A 23,167-nucleotide genomic window follows, 5' to 3' on the forward strand; every position below is an offset into this window, starting at 1 on the left:
TCATAAATCATAAATATATGGGTCGATGAACTTTTATAATATTAGCATATGTGTAACTATCATCAGGAGAGAGACCTTTGGCAGACCCCCAAGAAACTCCCTTCATGGCCCTATCTAAACCAAAGATAAACACTGTTCTGGCTTTTATTACCATAGGTTAGTTTTACTTGTTTGTGAATTTTATATAAATGGGATCATACAGTTTATATTTTTACATGAGTGATTTTTTTCTATAAAACCATATTTGTAAAATGCATCCATATTATCACATGTTGCAATAGTTTTATTGTTATTAATGATGACAGATATTTGTTATGAACAATTCCTGATACACATATGAATGAAATTGCCTCCATAGAGCATGTGCGTGTTTTGCTTTTGTAAATACTGGTAGTGTTTTGGTTAACTGAGATATAATTCCTGTACCATCAAACTTACAGTTTTTTAAATGTAACAATTCAGTGATTTTTTACCATATTCATAAAGCTATACAATGATTTCCACTAACTCAAGAACATTTTCATTACTTTGTAAAGAAACCCTATACCAATTAGCAATCATTCCCCATTGCTTCCCCCTAGTGTCAACCATTAATCTACTTTCTATCTCTATGGATTTGAGTATCCTGGAAATTCCATATAAATAGGTTCATACAATAATTTCCTTTTATCTCAAATTCTTTTACTGTTTTTTCATAAAAGGGTATTGAGTTTTGTCAAATTCTTTTTCTGAGTTTAATGAGATGTGTGGTTTTTGCACTTTGTTCTATTAACATGATATAGATGATTGGTAGACTCAACAAATGATTAATTTTATATATTTAACTTTGCATTCCTGGAATAAATTACGCTTAAGCATAGTGCCTACTTCTCTTTATATGGGCTGGATTTGATTTACTTGTATTTTGTTGAGGATTTTTAAACATCTATTTATAAGAAATACTGTTATATAGCTTTCTGTCATGTCTTTAGTTGTGGTATCTGGATGATACTGACCTTATGTAATTAGCTTGGGAATGTTTTTTTCTCTTCTACTTTTTGAAACAGTCTAGAAGCATTAGTGTTAATTCATCTTTAAATATTTGGTAGAACTCACCAGTGAAACTATTTGGTACTGGGCTTTTATTTATGAAAAGGTTTTTTGGCATTGTTTCTATTGTTTTTATTATTATTATTACTAATTCAGTATCTTTACTTGTGGATCTGTTTAGATTTTCTTTTTCTCATTTGGTCACTTTCAGTATTTTCTGTCTTTCTAGGAATTTGTCCATGTTATCTAAATTTCTTAGGAGTTTGGCATATGAACATTTAGACTATTAAAAAATTTTCCATTTCTTTAAGATTGGTGGAAATGTTTTATTTCTGATTTTAGTAATTTTAATATTCTTGTTCCCTTTTTTTTGGTCAGTGTAGCTATGAGTTTGTAGATTTCATTGACCTTAATCAAGTTTTGATTCTGATTATTTTCTCTATTGTTTTTCTTCCCTATTTTATTTATTTCTGCTCAAAACATTATTATTTTTTTCATTCTGTTTTCTTTACGTTTAGTTTGCTTTAGTTTTTCTAATTTCTTAGTGTAAATGGCTAGGTTATTTTTCTGACATCTACTTTTTTAAAGAATAATACAGCTATTACAGCTATATCTTTCTCTTTATGCACCTTTTCAGCTGAATACCATGTTTTGGTATGTTGTGTTTTTGTTTTCATTCATCTCAAAGTATTTTCTAATTTTCCTTTTGATTTCTTCTTTGACCCATTGGTTATGAAGGTATATGTTGTTTAATTTCTACACATTTGGGATTTCCTAAAGATTGCTTCTGTATTGATTTTTAATTTTAGCCTATTGTAGTCAAAGAACATACTTTGTATGATTCCAGTTCTTTTCATTTATTGAGGTTTTTTTTTTTTTTTTTCTGACAGAGTGTTGCTGTTTCACTCATGCTGGAGTACAGTGGCATGATCTCGGCTCACTGCAACCTCCACCTCTTGTGTTTTAGTGATTCTCCTGCCTCAGCCTTCCAAGTAGCTGGGATTACAGGCATCTGCCACCATGCCTGGCTAATTTTTGCATTTTTGGTAGAGAGTGTTTTTCACCATGTTGGGCAGGCTGGTCTTGAACTCCTGACCTAAAATGGTCCGCCCACCTTGGTCTCCCAAAGTGCTAGAATTACAGGTTTGTGTCACTGTACCCAGCTAATAAGGCTTTTTTGTTTGTTTGTTTAATAGCCAAACACTTGTTCTATTCTGGAGAATTACTTCTATATACATTTGAGAAGAATGTTTATTCTGCTGTTTTGGGCTGGAGAGTTCTAAGTCTCTATAGTCAGCTAGTTCTAGTTATCTTGTATTGTTCCAATCTCCTATATTTTTGTTAATCTTCTAGCACAGTTAGTCTATTAAATATTGAATATGGTGTATTGAACTTGTTATTATTGTTGAATTGTCTATTTCTCCCTTTAATGCTGTCAGCATTTGCTTTGTGAGTTGTGAGGCTCTGTTCTTAATTTCGTATGTTTTTATGATTAGTTTGTCTTCCCAAGGAATTGACCCTTTTATTGTTATAAGATGTGTCTCTTTGTTTTTAGTAACAATATTTTCTTCAAGTCTGTTCTGTTATATATTAGTAGTGTCACCTCAGCTGTCTTTTGGATACTGGTTTCATTGTATATCTTTTTGCATCCTTTTATTTTCAAACTATTTGTGACTTTGATTCTAAAGTGTATATTTTATAGACAGCATATAGTTGGATAATTAAAAAATATCCATTCTGCCAATCTGTGAATTGGTTAAATGGTAGAATTAATTGATAATTATGTGGTAATTACATTAAATGTAAATGAGCTAAATAATCTAATTACTGAGATGGTAGAATTGGTTTCCACCATTTTACTATTTGCTTTCTATATTTCCTCTATATTTTTCATTCCTCTGTTCTTCTATTGCTGCCATCTTTTGTGCTAAATAAGTATTTTCTAAAATACCACTTAAAGTCCTTATTGTGTTTTTTGCTATACATATTTTTGAGTTATGTTCTTAGCGATTTTCCTGGGGATTGTAACTAACATCTTGAGTTAAAATTCTCTAATTTATATTAATACAAATTTAATTTCAATAGTTTATAAAATTGCATTTCTATATAACTCCTCTCCCATTTATGCTATTATTATTACAAATTACATTTTTAGAGATTGTGTGCTCATCAGGGTTGATTACATTTATCTTGTCATTTATATTTCTTTATATGGTAATCTTAACCAGTGCTTTTTATTTTATTTCATTATATGGATTCATGTTACTGTTAGTACTGTTCATTTCAGCATTTAGTAATTTTGAGGCAGTTATACTGTCAACAAACTCTCTCGGTTTTGGTGAGCTGTGAATATCTTAATCTCTCATTAAATTTTGAAAGATAGTAATTTCTTCTTTACTGTAGAATTCTAGGCTAGATTTTTTTTTTTTTTTTTTTTTTTTTTTTGCTTTTAACCTCTCAACACTTTGTGCATGCCATCCTATTGTGTTCTGGCCTCTATGGTGTCTGTTAAGAAAGCAACTATTAACCTTCATGGAGATTCTTTGTACATTGTGAGTCACTTCTCTCATTGCCATCATGATTTTCCCTTTGTCTGAAGTCTTTGACAGTTTGATTATGATTTGTCTAGGTATAGATTCTTTTGTATATACTATACAGATAAGGATCTCATTCCTGAATATATACAACATTATTATTTTCTTTCAATCTTTATAACTTTCTTTTTCTTGCCTTACTGGACTGGCCAGCACTGGCGTTATGATGTTGAATAGAAGAGGTGGTAATGGGGACCTTTCGTTTTTGATATGAAGGGCAAAACTTTAAATATTTTATGATTAACATAGGTTGGGTGTAGTGGCTCATGTCTGTAGTCCCAGCACTGTGGGAGGCCGAGGTAGGTCGATCACTTAAGGTTAGGAGTTCAATACCAGCCTGCCCAATGTGGCAAAACCCCATCTCTACTAAAAATACCAAAAAATTAGCTGGACCTGGTGGCACACACATGTAATCCCAGCTACTTGAGAGGCTGAGGCATGAGAATCACTTGAATCCTGGAGTCAGAGGTTGCAGTGAGCCGAGATCATGCCACTGCATTCCAGCCTGGGTGATGGAGTGAAACTTTGTCTAAAATAAAATAAAATAAATAAATATTTTATTAAGCATAAATATATAGCTTCTATTGTCTTGGCATACATTTTAAAATCAGATTAAGAAAGTTCTTGTATATTTTCCTTTCTAGCTTGTAAAGTTTTTTTTTTTTTTCAATTTTTGACTTTTGTTTATTTTTATAAAGAATATATTTAGAGACAGGGTCTTGCTCTGTCACCCAGGCTCGAGTACAGTAGCATGATCATAGCTCACCATAGCCTCAAACATCTGGGCTCAAGTAATCTTTCTTCTTCAGCCTTCTGGCAGGTGGGACTACATGCCCAGCTGTTTTTATAAGCAATAATTTTAACATTTTACTGACTATTTTTTCTCACCTTTTCTTTATACTCTTAGTATACTATGTTACATTAAATAATTTTTAAATTTTATTTTAAAAATATTGAATTCATGGATAAAGTTGACTTGGTCAAAATTTCATACCCCTTTTATATATCACTTGATTTAATTGGGTAATAGTTGCTAAAATTTTGTGATGATTATTATATGAAATTATCTTGTGAATTTTACTTACTGTAACACATTTGCAGGTTTAATTGTCGAGGAATAATGGTCTCAGTAAGTAACTTGAAAATTGTTTTCAGTCTGTTTTCTAGAATAGTGTATGATCCATGTAATTTTTACATAGCTATTTCAAAGAATGCCCTAATGAATGCATTTGGGTCTAAATTTATCAAAACAATTTTAATTAATGATTCAATTTCTTTTTACATTTAGAAATTTTTAGGTTTTCTATTTCCTCCTTTTCTTGGTATATTGCATTTTAAGGGATTTTTCTATTCCATCTAAATTATTCCATTTCTATGCAGAAGTTTGGTGCATAATATACTAAAATTTTATTTTTAATATCTATCTTAAGTGATGTTGTTAGTATTACTGATTTTGATATTTTGTATCAAATTGTATTAATATTACTATTCATTACTATGTTTAAAGTACTCTATTACTGTCTTAATTTTGCTTATTATAACTTTCTAGTTCTAAAATTTTTATTCGATTTTTTAAATTGATTTCAGTTTTCTGGTAAAATTCACCTTTTTTCCTCTTTTTTGCTCATTTATTAATTAAACTATGTTAAAATCTATGATAACTCCAATATCTGTATCACTTGTGGATTTATTTTCATTTTATTTGTTTTTTATCATAGTTTTTATTTATTTTTATTTATTTATGTTTTTTTAGTGGTATTCCTGGTGTATTCATTTGCTAGGTCTACTGTAAAAATATACCTCTGGCCAGGTGCAGTGGCTCATGCTTGTAATCCCAGTGCTCTGGGAGGTTAAGGTGGGAGGATCATTTGAGGCTAGGAGTTTGAGACCAGCCTGGACAACATAGCGAGACTCCATCTCTACAAAACAGAAACAAACCAAAACAACAGCAACAAAAACATTTAATTAGCCAGGTCTGATGGTAAGGTGCATGTATGTAGTCTGAGCTACTTGGGAGGCTGAGGTGGGAGGATTGTTGGAGCCCAAAAGTTAGAGGCTGCAGTAAGCTATGATTGCGCCACTGCACTCCAGCCTCAGCTACAGAGTGAAACTCCATCTCAAAGCAACAACAACATGAATGAAAACAAAACACAAACTTAGTGGCTTAAACTAGGAAAACTTATTATCTCATGGTTCTAGAGGCTTGAACTCTGAGATCAAACTGTTGCCAGTATTAGTTCCTTCTGACTGCTGTCGGGGAGGGCTCTGCTACAGGCCTGTCTCCTTGGCTTATACATGGCCATCTTCTCTCTGTTTGTTTACATAGTCTTCCCTCTATGTATGTGTCTGTGTCCACATTTTCCCTTTTCGAAGGACATCAGTCATACCAGATTAGAGCCCACCATAGCAGCCTCATTTAAATTTGATTTTTTCTTTGACATTTTGTCTTCAAATAAGGTCATATTCCAAGGGACGGGGAGTTAGGGCTCCAACATTATTATTATTATTACTATTATTTTGGATGGGACACAATTCAACTCATAACAACTGATAAAGTTTGATTGAATGAAAACATTTAGAGTCTCTGGATGATTCTGTTTTCCTTCAAAGAAAATTCTCTTTAGCTTTGATATGGAATTATAACATATGAAATTATCTCAGCAAACTCATCTAAAATCATTTAAATAAATTTTTAAAAGGGCTTGTCTATTTGTACATTTCTGGAGGCTTCACTGTTCAATGGCCCTGATTGAGAGCCATGTTTGTTTGCCAGAGTCCTGACACCTGAATGTCTGCTTAATGACAGTTTCTGTTATCCCAGTTGGTTATTCCAGGTTTGTTATAAACTTGGTAGGTTTACTTACTTTTTAGATTCTTAGAGTTGTGTCTTGATTTTCCTCTTCAATTATAGACCTGCATTGCTCATACATTAATGAACATCTCAAGCATGAGACACCTAGAGTTACAGAGGTTTTCTTACTTTCCTCCCCCTGGGATATTGGCCTCTCAAGTCCTACCTGCTCTGGTAGCCCTGAATCTCAATTTTTATGTCTTCCAAAGACTAATAACAGCTTTTCTTAGCTCCTCTGCCTTTTAGCAGTCACTTTCTCCACAGTATCATTACTTCTTCTTCCTTATTTTATATGTGTGGCTAATACTTCAAGGAAAAACAAACAAAACACATGTCTCCTCTCAGTGAGTTTTTCTTCTTTTTGGGGTTTGAATCTTTAATTCCTAGTCTTTAAATAGATTTTTCTGCATTTTATCCAGCTGTTCCATTGTTTTATGGGCTATTGAAAACAACTCCCATTTTAGCGTCAATTTTGATGATAAAGCACAAGGATAATACAACACATGGATGGTATATTTGAAGCCGCAGATAATATATACATTAACCTTTACAAATATTCCCCTATCCCGAAAACACTTGAAACTTGAGTTTCCAGTAGACATTTTTTTTTTTTTTTTTTTTTTACATAACACATATAAACATTTTATGGTACATACTTACACTTAACATTTATTCATTGTTTATCTGAATTACAAATTTAAGTGGATGTTTTGTATTTTTTTCTGGCAATCTTGCTTTCTTTAGAAGAATTAATAAACAATAATACATTGGAATAATTATGGTACAAAAACTGATTGGAGCACTATGGAAAGACTGTAACTAAAAATTATACATGGATTTTTTATTATTTAAATATAAGGGAATGCTTTTTTAAAAGTTGATACTCTGAAGACTTAAAAGTTAAAATTTTATGACACAAATGTGGAAACTGTCATGACAAATGTACTAGCTGAATTTGAAAGACAGGAGAATATGGATGTAATAGAAACTGATGTAAAGGAAATTAAGTACCCAGTAGATCTTAAATTCTGTTTCCTCTTATCTTTATCACATACAATAGAATTAAAAGTGCAGAATATTAAATTAGTGCTGCCAGTGATAAACTTGAGAAATTGTTTCATGGTGTACATTAGAAGCCATTGACTCGGTGAGTAAGAGAATGGTAGACAATGCGCAAGATGGAGAGATTCATTTAAAATGTATAGCTTTTCCTGTGGGGCAGAGATATGGAACATGAAAAAAAAGAAACAAAAACTACTGAAAAAGGTACTGAGTTGTGGTTTTTGGTACAATATTTAAAGAGCTTGTAAGCTGTCACTTTCATTTTCACAACAGGAAAATACCTTAAAAGCTAAAAATTATCAACTCTTCTTAGAGCCATCAGAGACTTGAGGTCACAGAGCAAACTGCTACCCCATACTGGACAGACAGTCAGGGGACCCCCTACACCCGTGGGTTCATATCCTTGGATTCAACTAACTGCACTGCAAAATATTCAGAAAAAAGGGGATGATTCTGTCTGTACTGAACATGTACAGACTTTTTCTGTTGTTAATATTCCCTAAAAAATACAGCATAAGCACTGTTTTTATGGCATTTACAATGTATTGTGTATTATAAGTCATCAAGAAATTATTTAAAGTATTTGGGAAGATGTATGTAGGTTATAAGCAAATACTACACTGTTTTATATAAAGGACTTGAGCATCCGTGGATTTTTAGTGTCCAAGGAGAGTCCTAGACCCATCCTCTATGGATACTGAAAATACTATAATAGAAGGAAGCCCAGGACTGTGAATCAGGAGACCTAGAAGCAGAAGTCACCAGATGGAGCCAGGATCGGTAGAAACACATCAACTGTAATCAAAAAGCGATGTAGGCTCAGTGTGGACTAACTTGAAAGTAGCCTTGGGGGCTCCTCACTGGTGAGTATTACCTACAGGAACCCTACCAGATTCTCAGTGTGAAGACTGGGGGAAAAATCCCTTTGTGCTTTCAGCAGGAAGTAATTATACGAAAATATGCCCAGACCTCTCTGTAAGGCTTAGAAAGACCAGCCCTAAGGGGAAGCTGTTTTTCCAGAGCCTAACTGACCTGGGAAAAGGGGAATGCCCAGCTCAGGCACTAGAAGACTGAGACATGATTGTGAGAATAGACAACTCTTCGCCTCAACCAGCTCCTCACCACCACTTCGGTGGAGCTCCTGTGTAACAACCAAGGACTATAAGAACTACAAGCCTCAGACTCTAAGATGGAATCTCTAGGCAAACTCAAAGACAATTGGATATAAACCCAAGGACACTAGAACTGACACCACTGAGACAGCCTACCAGTAAGCACAACATAACTTCTTGTCAGATAAACTCAAACCTCACAGTAAAATCCCAAATGCAGCTTAACAGTAAAGGAACAGACATCATTCAAACTATGCTGTCAAACCACAATGGAATTAAACTAGAAATAAAAAATAGAAGGATAGCTTTAGACATCCCCAAATATTTGGAGATTAAACAACATATTTCTGGGTAACACATAGGTCAGAGAAATCAGAAAGGAAATTACAAAAATTAAACTTAAATGAAAATGAAATTTAAACCTATCACAGTTTGTGGGATACAGCTAAAGTGGTGCTTAAAGGAAAATTTATGGAATTTAATGAATCTATTAGAAAAGATGACAGACTAAAATAGATAATCTAAGCTTATACCTTACTAAACTAGAGGAAGAGGAGCAAATTAAATTGAAAGTAAGCAGAAGAAAAGAAATGATACAAATCGGTGGAGAAATCAATACAATTGTAAAAAGGAAAATAATAGAGAAAAATCAATGAAACTAAAAGCTGAAATCAGTGAACTAAAAGATGAAATAAATAAAATTGATCAACTCCTAGGGAGATTACTGATGAAAAAAAGCAAATACAAATTACTAATATCGAAAATCAAAGATGTCATCCTTACTAATCTCATGAACATTAAAATATTAATAAGGAAATATTTTGAGCAACTCTATGCCCACATCTTGAATAACTTACTTCAAATGGGCCAATTCCCTAAATACACGATTTACCCAAACACATACAATGAGAAATAGACAATCCAAATAGGTATATATCAATGAAAGAAATTGAATCAATAATGACCATAAAAGCAAAAGCACTAGACTTAGGTGGTCTCACTGGTGAGTTCTACCATTTAAGAAAGAAATGATATCAATTTACTAAAATGTCCTTTGAAAATAGATACAGAACAAATATGGTTTAACTGTTTTTATGAGGCCAGCATTACCAAAATACTGAAATCAGACAAGGACATTACAAGAAAGGAAAACTATAGCTTAGTGTCTCTTATGAATATACATGCAAAAATTCTCAACAAAGTATCAAATTGAATCTAACAATGTATGAAAAGAATTATATACTATGACAAAGAAGGATTTATTCCAGATAGGCAAGGTTCATTCAATTTTTAAAAATCAATTAATATAATCAATTACATCAACAGAATAAAAGGAAAAAATAGTTTGATCCTATTAACAGATGCATAAAAATATTTTTCACAAAAGTAACACTCATTCATGATACTAACTCTCAGCCAACTAGGAACAGAAAGGAAATTCCTTAACTTGATAAAGAACACTGACAATAAACCTTCAAGTAATATCGTACTAAACCATGAGAAGCTAGATACCTTTCTCCTAAATTTGGGAACAAGACGAGGATGTCCTCACTCTCCATTCTTACCTCAATACTCTGCCGGCAAGAAGTCCTACATAATGCAATAAGAGCAGAAAAGGGACTTAAACTCACACAGATTGGGAAGGAATAAATAAGACTGTTATTGTTTGTAGATGACATGATTATATATGTAGAAACTCCCAAAGAATTGTCAAAAAAAATGCTCCTAGAACTGATAAACATTTATATCAAGGTTTCAGGATACAACGTTAATATAGAAAAGTCCTATGTTTCCCTATATATCTACAATGAATAATTGGAATTTGACATTTTAAAAACATATCATTTACATTAACAATCCCCAAAATGGAATACTTAGCTATAAATCTAACAAATTACGTGAGGAAAACTACAAAATCCTAATGAAATAAATGGAAAAAAGTTCCAAATAAATAGATATTCCATGTTTTGGGGTAGAAAGATTTAATATCAACAAGATGTTGGTTCTTCCCAACTTGAATGTTAGGTTTAACACAACCCCAATCAAAGTCCCAGTGTTACTTTGTGGATATTAACAAACTGATTTTCAAGTACATGTGGAAAGACAAAAGATCCATGATAGGCAACACAGTATGGAAGAAAAACAAAGTTTGAAGACTGACATTACCTGACTTTAAGACTTACGTAAAGGCTCAGTAACTTCAAGAGATAGCCCCACACCAATACAGTCAACTGATATCTGAGAAGAGAACAAAGGCAATCATGTGGGAAAATCATCATCTTTGCAACAAGTGGTGCCAGAACAAATGGACATCCACATGCCAGACAATGAATCTTGGCACTTAACTTATACCTGTGACAAAAATTAACTCCAAGTGGATCTATGATCTGATTGTAAAGTGCAGATTATAGAAGTTCTAAAAAATAACATAGGATAAAATCTAGGTGACTTTGGATGTGACAATGCCTTTTTAGATACAATATCAAAAGCATGATCCATAAAAGAAAATGTTGGTAAGTTTGACTTCATTAAAGTGTATTTCTGCTCTGCAAAAGACACTGTTAAGAGATTAAAATGTCAATCCATAGACTGGGAAAAAAATTTTGCAGACCCATGTCTCGTAAAAAACTTGTACACAAAATACATAAAGTTTTGTATACATAAACTTGTATGCAAAATCCTTAAAATTAAACCACAAGAAAACACACAGTAAAAACATGGGTAAAAGATGTGAACAGATGTCTCACCAAAGAAGACAGATGCAAATAAGTTCATGATAAGATGCTCGACATCATATGTCATTGGAGAACGGCAAATTACAGCAACAATGCGATGCATCTCTATACCTAATTGAATAAAATACAAAACACTGACAACACCAAATGTTGACAACAATGTGGAGCAATAGGAACCCTCATTTGCTGCTGCTGAGAATTCAAAATGGTACAACCACTTTGGCAGACAGTTTGGCAGAATCTTATAAAACTCAGTGTAGTCTTTCCATCTGATTCAGCAATGCATATTAATAAAAAAAACAGTTTTATTATGTATGTATGCACAGGAGTTTCACACAAAAAATAGGACTCAAGGAGCTTCCCAGATGATTGAGGCTTATACACTATATGAGGTTAAACAAAGCAAAAGGGATTTGGGGATCCCGGGCAGGGGAGGCCAGCTATGGGAAGATGAGGGGAGGAAATGTATGCTGGATTAGGGTTGTCTCATTACACAGATAAGAATCTCTCTGGTTCAGAGTTGTCTGGGAAAGTAGCTCTCTTTCTGGTAGGGAGACATCTTTACAAATGGAAATTTCCTTTGTAAATGTGAATTTCCTTTTCAAAAGAAGACAATTTATACTCAATTTTTAGGCAGTTAAGGAGAGGTAAAGAGCTTTTCCTGTGTCTTCTGGTCTTCCTGTGTCTTCAATTGCCTTTAGCTCAAAATAATGCATATGCCAAAGAGGCCTATTTTGGGGTGACTTCTTGTATTCTTCATTTCTCATGAATTGAACCTATTCTTGTGAAATGAAATAATTGTTTTAAATAAACTGCAGTGGACTTGTTATTGATGAGCCACATTTTAAAAATGGGTTGATGCCAGTTTGGGAAACTCCTGTTCTCAGGCTGTGCTGCTTCTCTCTGCAGGGACGCTGTGGACCTGTCTTCTGCTGGTGCCGCAGGCGTGCTCATTGGCTACTGTCCCCAGCAGGATGCCCTGGACGAGCTTCTGACTGGTTGGGAACATCTCCATTATTACTGTAGCTTACGCGGGATTCCAAGGCAGTGCATCCCTGAGGTAAATTTCAGTGGGGTCTTCTAGATAAAGGGACCCATTGGGGAATGCTTGGTGACCACCTCTGGCTCCAAGGCAGCTCTCTCACCCTGTGAGGAGAAGGAACTGTAGTAGCAGATAAACTTACCTGCAAGAGATTTTCCAATGTGATTATACTGAAGAAAACATTAAATAAATTTGCCTTATTTACATTATATATTTAAACTGCATCTGTGTGAGGCAGTCATGTGGTCAGAGTTAAAACATAAATACATCATTTATAACTTTGTATCCCCCTTGCTCTTTTCTTCCTCTCTAAATGCCTTTTACATTTATTGAACTACTAATTTGTATTCAGGAAGAAATATCACAAACTCTGTATTTTCAGGGCTTATGAAAGAGTGGGCACAAAATATGTGTGGAAACTGGGGGATTGTTGGAAGCAATGACTTCTTGATGAGTGGGCGGACAGATTCCTACTGCCAGGGGATTCCTTTCTGGGTGGCCTTAGGGAATGAAGGAGTGGCAGAAACTGCAGACCTCCATACCCCCATCACTGCCTGTGTCAGAAGAGAGGCAGGTGAGCAGCGAGAGAGCAAAAGACAGCTGCCACTTCTGTGCGAGTAGAGGTCAGCGAAGCAGAGCGGACAGCATTGATTGACAGCTCAGGACGTTGTACCGTGAGCCACCAAAATTGCAGTTATTTAAGCACATTTTTACCTTTTCTGCATCTCATTATAGAAAGTCTGGGGTGCGTGCTCCTCAGATTTCTGGATTCTGAACTACAAGCAGAAATAAGTGGCTTATGTGATGCATTTGCAATTAGATTCTGCGGGAGAGGGAACATTCTAGGACTCACAGGAGACAAAACTAATAGCCTTCGCCTTCACTGGTCCATGAACATTCATTCTCTGTTCTGTTTTTATAATGCTTCAGCATTTGTTCTTATTTATGCTTTCTAACTTTAAGTGAAACTAAACAGAATGTCTGCACCTCATTGTAAGGACTCTGGCCCCTTTTCCCATCTCCTGTCTTAATAAAGAAAGGATAACTGACCACCCCACAGAGACCCGCTGGTTGTAGTTAAACAGTTATTGGCATCCGTGACTAATTGTTGGCTCAATTTTTAATCGGTGTTTATCTCTGTCAGCTCCTCCTTGTTAGTTTTTGATGAAAGAGGCGGGTGCTTGGCAAAGGCTTTAAGCTGGCGCTTTTGTTTTTTGAGGGAAACATGCTTATGAAAAAAGCTCTCATTAATGTGGTAAGAGTTGGTGCTTTCTGTCATTCACAGCAATTGTGTCTTGATATTCAGCTGTCTTACAACTTTGTTTTTCTGAATTGTTCTACCAAGAAAAGTTATTTAAATGGTAACCAATTAGGAACTGCCTTCATTTCTTTTATACAACCGTAACTGATTTTGCAGACAGTATTGCTACTTGCTCTTGTTTCTAAGATGTCAGCACACTTTTGCATCTGTTCCCAAAGGAGTTAGCTCCTTTTCTGGAAAAAAATTCTCTCTTCTATATTTTTGGGGGATATTTAAGTTATAGAACAGGCATATCCATTCTGAGGTGCTTATCACAAGGTGTCCAGAAAGAATTATTATAAAATAATGGAAAACAGTAGTTTTATCTTTCAGTATTTATTCCATGTCAGGTACTGTTCTAAGTATTTTACAGCAACCATATGAAGTAGATACTTATTCCCATTTTACAAACTGAGAAATTAGACACAGTTTAATTGAGACACAGAGACACAGGGAAACTGAGACACCAGAGAAATTAGGCCATTTGCCCACGTTCACATGGCTAGTAATTGGCAAGGTTTTGCTTTGAAACCATATAAACCAGCTCCAGGGTACAAGTTCTTGACTAAGACATTACTCTGACATTTATTTTATCCAGGTTATTAGTTCTGTAAGATGGAATGCCTGGTGTATTAACAGTTCAGTCTTATTTTTATACCCCTGGGGTGGCCAAAGAAGTGGAAACTGTGTGGGGTTAGTGCATGACTTCTCCAACATGGAACTCCTCCTGCTGCCTGACTTTCCATTGGGCTGGAGTTGGGCTCAACATGTGCGCCTCACCTCCAGGCTCTCAGAACTCACAGATATGGGGGTAATCTTTAGACACATCTGCTGCTCACCTTAGTTGTTTTCTTCAGGCTGCCATCTATTTTCATTGTAACATGGACAGCCACCATTGCATGTTCTCTGATTCTAGTGGAAGACCCTCTGTGCTTGCTGGGAGGCTCCTTTGTTCAGCCTTACTGTCCCCTCTCCTCCCTCCCTGGGACCCTCAGAGCCCGTGCTGTGGCTGAGCCAGCCCACCTGTGCTCCACTTGCTGGTCATTTCTATGTATGGTCAAATTGCTCACTTCCCCAACCTTTCAAAAGTTTGATGAGGTAAGAATAAGATGCCACTTCATAAAGCTTGAATTTAGGTTCGGCAAGTTAACGTAATGATTTTCAATTTTCCCATGATTTACACTGCACAGTTTTGTGCAGTGTGTATATTTGAGCCTGAATTTAATTAACCTTGTATAACATGTTATATCAAGTTATATCACTTGGTTATTACCAGATGATGCAAGAGATGAGGGCTACACAGTCTGGGATGCTAGAGGAAATGTGTAAGAGTCCATCATGCTAGGTAGCTTTAATGTTAGTGTCATACCATAACAAACAAACAATACTTCTAAATGGGAAGAGATTTGACAAATTCTACATGTTCGTTTTCCCTGGTATAGAAGAGGTATGACCCCTTATCATCTTAGTTTTGTTAATACCTGCACATGCCTCCCAGGAAATATCCCTACTGTGTCTTGCTTCCCCCTATCTTCTCTAAAGGCATGACTTTTATCTTTAAGTTTTCTTCCATTCACACAGTCAGTTTAGCTAGAAGGAGCTAGAAGTTATAAGATAGTAGGAATGGGGACAGGAGGTCATCTTCAGAGGAAGGGCCAGGATAAACATATCCATCTGAAATCCTTGGTTTCCCTTCCCTACTTTACTACTCATTTTGATCTTTAATCTCACAGAAAATGTTGACCTGGCCATTATGCATGCTAGTGGAAACATTTTGGCTTTGGAGCCCAACAGATGTATGTGTGAATCTCAGGGCAATTTATTTTGGCTCCAGTGATGTTTATAGAAGTCCTACTATGTGCCAAACATGAATAAGCACTGGGGCTTTGCATCCCAGTGCATATCCCATTGGGATTCATCCCAAAACGAATACATCCCCAAATGAAAGCATCCCAAAACAAATGCATTCCAGTAACTTGCCTTAAGTGTGGTACAATTTCTAGAGTTTCATGAGAGAAAAATACCAAACTGCAGAGAGAGATTCTGTGAACTTTTGACATTTTGGGATTTTAGGCAGTATTTTGCCAACTGAGATTGCTAAGGCATTGCTTTTGCCATTACTTTGACAGTATTGCTGAGTGCAGAAAAGACTACAGCAAAATACTTCTTATTAGGCTATTTTCAGTTATTTTCTGACAACATGACATCCAGAAAACATTGGATCAAACTAATACATTTGTTCCTGTATACTCTGGAATCTTTCCTATGGTTAACCAATCCAGAATTTGCAGGCTGCAATATTTAACCTTTTGTGAAACTGGGAAAACATGACATATGTTTCCTAACTTCATAAAAATGTGCAATAATAATTTGGCAAGTTTATTCAAAATGTAACTTGCATTCTCAGGTGCATTTCTCCAGAACCAAGTGCTTATATTATTATTTTTTTATTTCATTTGTCAGTTTATCAGCTTTCATTTATGTATTGCTAATCTTTGAATAACATAGATGAGAGTAACTAAAAATTTCTTTCTAATACATGCACACACACACACACGTATTTTCATTCTCTTTTTCTTGTAATATTTATAGGTCTAAAAATAACCAAAAAAAAATCAACTTCACAATTTGTCATTTTTGCCAGCCTCACTACTGTTAGTACAGCAGGTCTCCAAATAACGTTGTTTAGTTCAACATTGTTTCATTACAATGATGAGAAAAATAAAATTGATTTTCTGCCAGGACTACTGTTTGAGAGGAGTTTGCACGCTCTCCCCATGGCTACGTACATTTTATCCAGGTACACTTGTTTTCTGTCATGTGCCAAAGCTGTGTACCTTAGTTTCTTTGGTGTGTCTAAATTGAGCCCATGTGGGTGAGTACATGTGGACATGTGAGTGCACCCTGTGATAGAATGGAATGCTGTCCAGGGCTGTTACTGCCTTGTGCCCTGAGCTTCCAGGATAGACTCTGACCACCCTCAACCCTGAACTGGAATAATTGGGTAAATCATGTTTTTGTTAATCTTTCACAAATGTATGTGTAGCTCACGTTTATTTCAGTGTTTGCTCTTAGAAGTGTTATTTTTATTTGGAAGTTTGGAGATGTTTTTGTGACCAGACACATGCCATAGGAACTTTTGTTTCTACCAATCAGCTTATGGTAAAACTGGTTTCATTAAATGTTGATTCAGTTAAAGCAGTCTCCAAGAACATATAGATAACATTAAGTAAGGACTGCATTGGCTTTTTCCCGACAGATAAAACTTTCTCACAGGGTCTATCATGCTCTTAGTTTTCTTCTCTTTTATGGGGACATGTGCCTCCTTTTCCAGGAAGTCTTCCTGGTTTCCTTCATCTCTCATTATGAGTGTTTATCTAGCACTGATTTACACTTCTTGGCCATTCTTCTCTGAGAAAAATCTGGATGAAGCTACATTACTACTTCTGTTATCTCTTTAATTCCTGAAATGCCAGGCATTTATATTTCTTCATGTACATGACCCTTCTCTTAATATTTGTGTGTGTTTGCTTGTGAGGAATAAAATGTTTTATTTTGATATTTTAGAATTCACTTAAGTGAATTTTTATTCAACTTGTGATAATTGAAATAATTGGTCTGAATGGAGCCAGGAAAAAGGATGATTCATACAAAACATTCTGGGGAAAATGACTTTACTTTCAATAAGACCAACTACTGGCCTTGATAAGATTTTCTTAGGCAGATAGGAGGAGATTAAATATTTCATCTTCATGTATCTTTGGGGCCTGGAAATCTGCATTTCCTAGAATTATACTATTTCACCATAAGACCAGTCCTTGACCCTCTTCATTCATCTGCAATGTATTTTGAAGTTGTACAAGTAAAACCATATAACAATTTCTGTTGAAAGATTTTATTGGGGGACGTAATGATTATCCTAATATTTGTAGAGGTCCTTAATGCTTCGTTATCCTTTATTATCCTGTTATTATCCTAACTTTTATGCACTTGTCAAAAAGAATATACATACTAGTTTATATTTATTTAGTTATTTGGGATGCACAATTATTAACCCATCTTTTTAGTCCTAAGGAAGTTTTCTCTCTTCTCCTAAATTTGAATTAAAATATGATTTTGGTCAATTTGGCTAAATGATGATATCTGAAAAATGAATCTATATTAATACTTCTATGGTCATAAGACTTAAATAAAATTGTTTGCAAAATTTTTAAATTGTGCTAAGTTGGAAATGAAAAAGTTGCTTACCTTGGACCCCAAGAAGAATTAATCCAGCATAGGAGACAGACTGGAAGCAGAAAATGTAGTGTGGTACAAATTACAGTGGGAAATGCTAAATAAAAGCATTCTATAGACACATAATACACAGAAGAGGTGACACATGCAACACACAGAAGAAGTGACAATTATTTTTTCTGATGAGAGATATGGGCTGGGCCTTCTAGGATGTGGGACAAGCTGGCAGGGTGGAAAGCAGGGAAGAATAAAGAAGCTGTGAACCCCAGGCTTTTGGGTACAGTCTGAACTCTCCAGTGGCTGCTGCGGGGGTGAGGTTTGACAAATGCGGCCACCATCCTTGGGACTTGGCAAAGTGGTTTTCAGCAGTTGCAAATAAGAAACATTTCCCATTCCCCTCCCCACTTCTAGTTACTTTATAAACCAAACTCTGAGTTTGCAAACATTAACAGTGACTTCTCAATGTGAAAGGGTTATTTCTTTCCCTGTGTTAATATTGAAAATTCCCTCCAGCCATAAAAATGAACAAAATCACATCTTTTGCAGCAGTGTAGATGCAGCTGGAGGCATCATCCTAAGCAAATTAACACCAGAACACAAACAAATACATGTGCTCTTATTTATAGTTGGGAGCTTAACATTGGGTACACATGGACACAAACATGGCAGCAGTAGACACGTGGGAATCCAAAAGTGTGGAGGGAGGGCATAAGACAAGGGGTGAAGAACTACCTATTGGGTTCCGTGCTCACTACTTGGGTGATGGATCATTAGAAGCCCAAACCTCAGCATCACACAATATACCCATGTAACAAACCTCCAATTAAAGCATTAATTGGAGGCAACATTTGTCAACAGCTATAATAGACACCCGGAATCTAAAATAATAAAGAAAGTGTTCTACTTCAGTTGTCTTCTCCCTTTAAGTTTTGACACCTCTTTCCATTAGTTTCATTTCTATTTATTTCCTTCCCAGTTTTCTTTTTGGCATACCCGTCTCTGCTCACCTTAACATGGGTATTTATCTGGACCTCCAACCTCGAGTGTGTTTCTTGCTCACCCTGCTCCCTGAAATCTAGATGTGATTATTTTGACCGTCACTTAGATGTCTCCAGCCACAGAAAACTCCCACCTGTTCACTCTCAATTTCTGCCTGTATGGTGAAGGGGGATGTTTCAGGAGATGTACTTGATTGTATGTGTGAAGATGAGCAGGGTTAGTGGGAGGGAGAAGCAGGAGTGAGGACTGAGACCAGGTGTCTGGTGGGCACTTTGGTGAATGCTGGTGTGCACATGCATATTCCTCTCTTCCAGGTTGCTGGAGATCTCATCAGGCGCTTACACCTCGAAGCCCATGCGGACAAACCTGTGGCCACCTACAGTGGGGGAACCAAGCGGAAACTCTCTACAGCCCTGGCCCTGGTGGGGAAACCTGACATTCTTTTATTGGTGAGTAGAGGAATGTCAATGTCTTGGAATAAGACACATATTGCATATTGATTTATAAACTGATTTTAAGAGGTTTTCTGGGAAGTAACTTCAGAACTTGCAAAGCTGGTTCTACAAACTAGTAAACCGTTTTGCCATAAGCCAACATTTCCCAAACATCATTTGAATTTTGCAGAAATAAAGCACTTACCTTTTGCTAGATTCACTCATATTCGTCAAACTGAAAATTCTATAAAAATTTTAATTTTAAAACAGTGTTTTAAAAGATTATTAAAATTCATCTGTAATCTGAAAACCATTATGTTTTCCTTTAGAATATTGGTTTTATGTCTTTTTCTCTGTATAGATGTATGTTTATCACAGCAGTAGTGACACCTGTCATGGTGAATCTTGAAGATGGGTGTTGAGAGTGAAGGCTGGCTATGATGTTGAGAGTAGGAAGAAAACTCCAGCAAGAGGGTAGAGTATATGCAATGGTCTTGAGACAAGGTGGTCTGTAATCAGTCTGGGAACTGCAATTAATTTGATTTGAATGAATCAAAGCATTAATTGGAGGCAACAATTGTCAAGAAATGGAGTTAATTGTCCTGCATTTCATAAAACAGCTATAATTGTTAATACAAGTAATGCCATTGAAAGAATAAATAAAGGCTATTGTTACATGCCATAAATTGGATTCTAATCACTAGAGTGCATCTTTGGACTTCACACCAGTAGAGAGCCTGAGGGGTGTCAAAAAGTATGGAAAACAAAACAGAATCCTTTTTTTCTATCTTTCTTCATCACATGAATACACCCTTTCAGTGGGGTAGTAAATGGGAATTGAGAAGGTCTGTGTTAGAAAATGGTCTCATCATTTGCTGATTGTTTCCTGGAAACTCACTTGAATATTCTTTTTAGGTGCTATAAATTTGCTTTTGCAATGTCCAAATTCCTGGACCATTGTATAGTTTCATATTCCGGAATCTGATAATAAAAACTACCATTTGCACAATCCTGAAGTTCACAAATTGCATTTTATTTTCAACACAAGGCGGGATTATGTTCAGTAGTTAACAATATGTGGGCGTTCATTACTTTCTATGGAATTTCCCTATGCCCAGCCCCTTACAATGTATCTTCTCAGTTGGATGAAGGGGCCGCTGCTCTATAGCCATGACCTGGTTCACTGCAGACCCTGACATGCTTTTCTTTGATACATCCTTGCTCTCAGCTTTCCGTGGCTGCCCAAACCTGTGGCACAGTGGTCAAGGTGGGGACTCCAGAGTCTGACTGACAAGCATTGAATTTTGCTTCTGCAGCCACCCAACACTTGGCCTTGTATGTTCTATGCCTGCTTCCTTCTCATCTGAAAATTGTCCTGATAATAATGTCTGTCTCATGGAATCATTGAAAGCAGTAAATAAAATAAATTACATTAAGCATATAGCCCAGTATCCAGCAGACGGTAAACCACAGTAGCTACTTGTGACTATGATGATGGTTACCGTTTAGAGCAATAGGTTAAAGAGATTTGTTGCTGGGCCTTTGGAGTTTTCAACAGAGAGACTAGGAGTGACTCTCAGAGCTGACATCAAGGAGGGAATCAGGAAAACATAAATTACACATCCAACTCTTGTGCTGAGCATTGCATGATCACACCTTTTATTTACTTATTTTTATAACTAATACACATATATATTGCTTGATTTGCAGAAAAGACTAGATATTTATTTTTCTCTTCAGTGCTTCTCCCCCAGCCCCTATTGCTTCCCATCTGTTTCTTTCTTTGGGGAAGTTTATGACCCTAAGCTCTTAAGAAATATGTGTTTAGTACTCCCTGGCTAATAAAAGCACAGAAATACATCTTACAGTTTGGCAAGATTTCTCTAGAAGTGGTTCATATAAGAAATGTTTTGGTGTCTATTGAAGGAGAAAGCTTCAAGTTCTAAGAAATATCATTTTATTTGATGTTGCTAAATAAATGAAGCCTTTTTCTGCTATCATATGTCTTCCTAGGGCATATCATTCTGAAATTTTATGGAGGTTGAAAATTCATTTTAAAAACATCAGGGTTGGCTTACCTAGCCAGATCATGAGGGAGAACCAAACTGGCGTGAAAATATAGCCCAATTCCCCACCTCCCAGTTTTATGGAGGTATAATTAATAAAAATGGTATATATTTAATGAATTCAACATGTGTTGATATACCTAAATATTCTGACGTGATGACTACAATCAAACTAATTAACATATTGATGATATCATATAATTGCCATTTTTTTCCCCTGTGTGTGATGAGAACACTTAATATCTACCCTCTTAACAAATTTCAAATATGTAATACAGCATCATTACCTACAGTCCCTCTCTTAGTCCACTGTGCTGCTATAACAGACTGGATAATTTATGAAGAACAGAGAACAGACATTTGAGTTTTGGCAGTCTGGGAAGTCCAAGATCAAGGTACTGCCAGGTGCAGGTGCCTGCTGAAGGTGCCAGCCCTGCTTCCAAGATGACTACCTGAACCCTGTGCCCTCCAGAGGGGAGGAATACGTGTCCTCACAAGGCAAAAGTCAGAAGGGCAACAAGAGGTGAAGGTCCTTCATCAGGTGCTTTTATAAGGTCACTTAACCTTATAAACTCGTTCACCTCCCAGTGGTCACACTTCTCAATATTGTTTCATTAGGGATTGAGTTTTAATACGAATTCTGTAGGGGACAAAACATCCAAACTATAGCAGCCCTATATGCTGTATATTAGGTCTCCAGAACTTGTTTGTCTGTATAACTGAAATTTTCTGCCCTTTGACAAGTATCTCCCCATTTCCACAGCCTGGCACCTTTCTGCTGTCTCTTCCTATGTGTTCAACTTTTTAGTATTTCATTAAGAAGTAGTGTTTTTCCATGCATGGCTTATTTCACTTTATGCTTGGCATAAGTCCTCCAGATTCACCTATGTTGTTGAAAATGGAAGGATTTCCTTATTTTTCCAGCAGAATAATGTTTCATTACACACACATACACCCAGAGAAGAGAGAGAAAGAGAAAGAGACAGAGAGAGAGACAGAGACAGAGAGAGAGACAGAGACAGAGAGAGAGACAGAGACAAGGAAACAGGGAGAGAGAGAGGGAGAGAGAGAGAGAGAGACATACACATTTTCTTTTCCCATTTATACACTTAGGGATGCTTAGGTTGTTTCTATATCTTGACTTTTTTAAATTTAATTTAATTTAATTTATTTTTTTTTTTTTGAGACGGAGTCTCGCTCTGTCGCCCGGGCTGGAGTGCAGTGGCCGGATCTCAGCTCACTGCAAGCTCTGCCTCCTGGGTTTACGCCATTCTCCTGCCTCAGCCTCCCAAGTAGCTGGGACTACAGGCGCCCGCCACCTCGCCCGGCTAGTTTTTTGTATTTTTTAGTAGAGACGGGGTTTCACCGTGTTAGCCAGGATGGTCTCGATCTGCTGACCTCGTGATCCGCCCGTCTCGGCCTCCCAAAGTGCTGGGATTACAGGCTTCAGCCACAGCGCCCGGCCTATCTTGACTTTTGTAAATAATGTTGTCATAAGTATAGCACTTGCAGATACGCTTCCAGATATTGATTTTATTTCCTCTGGGTACACACATAGATGTGAGATTACTGGATCAGGTGGTAGTAGTATTTTTAATTTGCAGAGGAACCTCCACACTGTTTTTCACAATGTGTGTACATTTACATTCCCACCAGTTGTGTATAAGGATTCACTTTTCCTCAAATCCTTGCCATTGCTGGTTATCT

At 36.1% G+C, this 23,167-nt stretch overlaps 1 protein-coding gene across 1 annotated transcript in view; it reads left to right on the plus strand.

The window, feature by feature from the left end:
* Positions 1–23,167, plus strand: part of ABCA13 (ATP binding cassette subfamily A member 13) — a 520,700-nt gene that overhangs the window by 429,317 nt on the left and 68,216 nt on the right. The window contains exons 56-57 of the mRNA XM_010374424.2: positions 12,293–12,443; positions 19,275–19,409. Coding sequence (XP_010372726.2) covers positions 12,293–12,443; positions 19,275–19,409 — 286 coding nt within the window. The remainder of the gene's footprint in view (positions 1–12,292; positions 12,444–19,274; positions 19,410–23,167) is intronic.

This window comes from Rhinopithecus roxellana, chromosome 6 (assembly GCF_007565055.1).
Source record: "Rhinopithecus roxellana isolate Shanxi Qingling chromosome 6, ASM756505v1, whole genome shotgun sequence".
NCBI lineage: Eukaryota > Metazoa > Chordata > Mammalia > Primates > Cercopithecidae > Rhinopithecus > Rhinopithecus roxellana.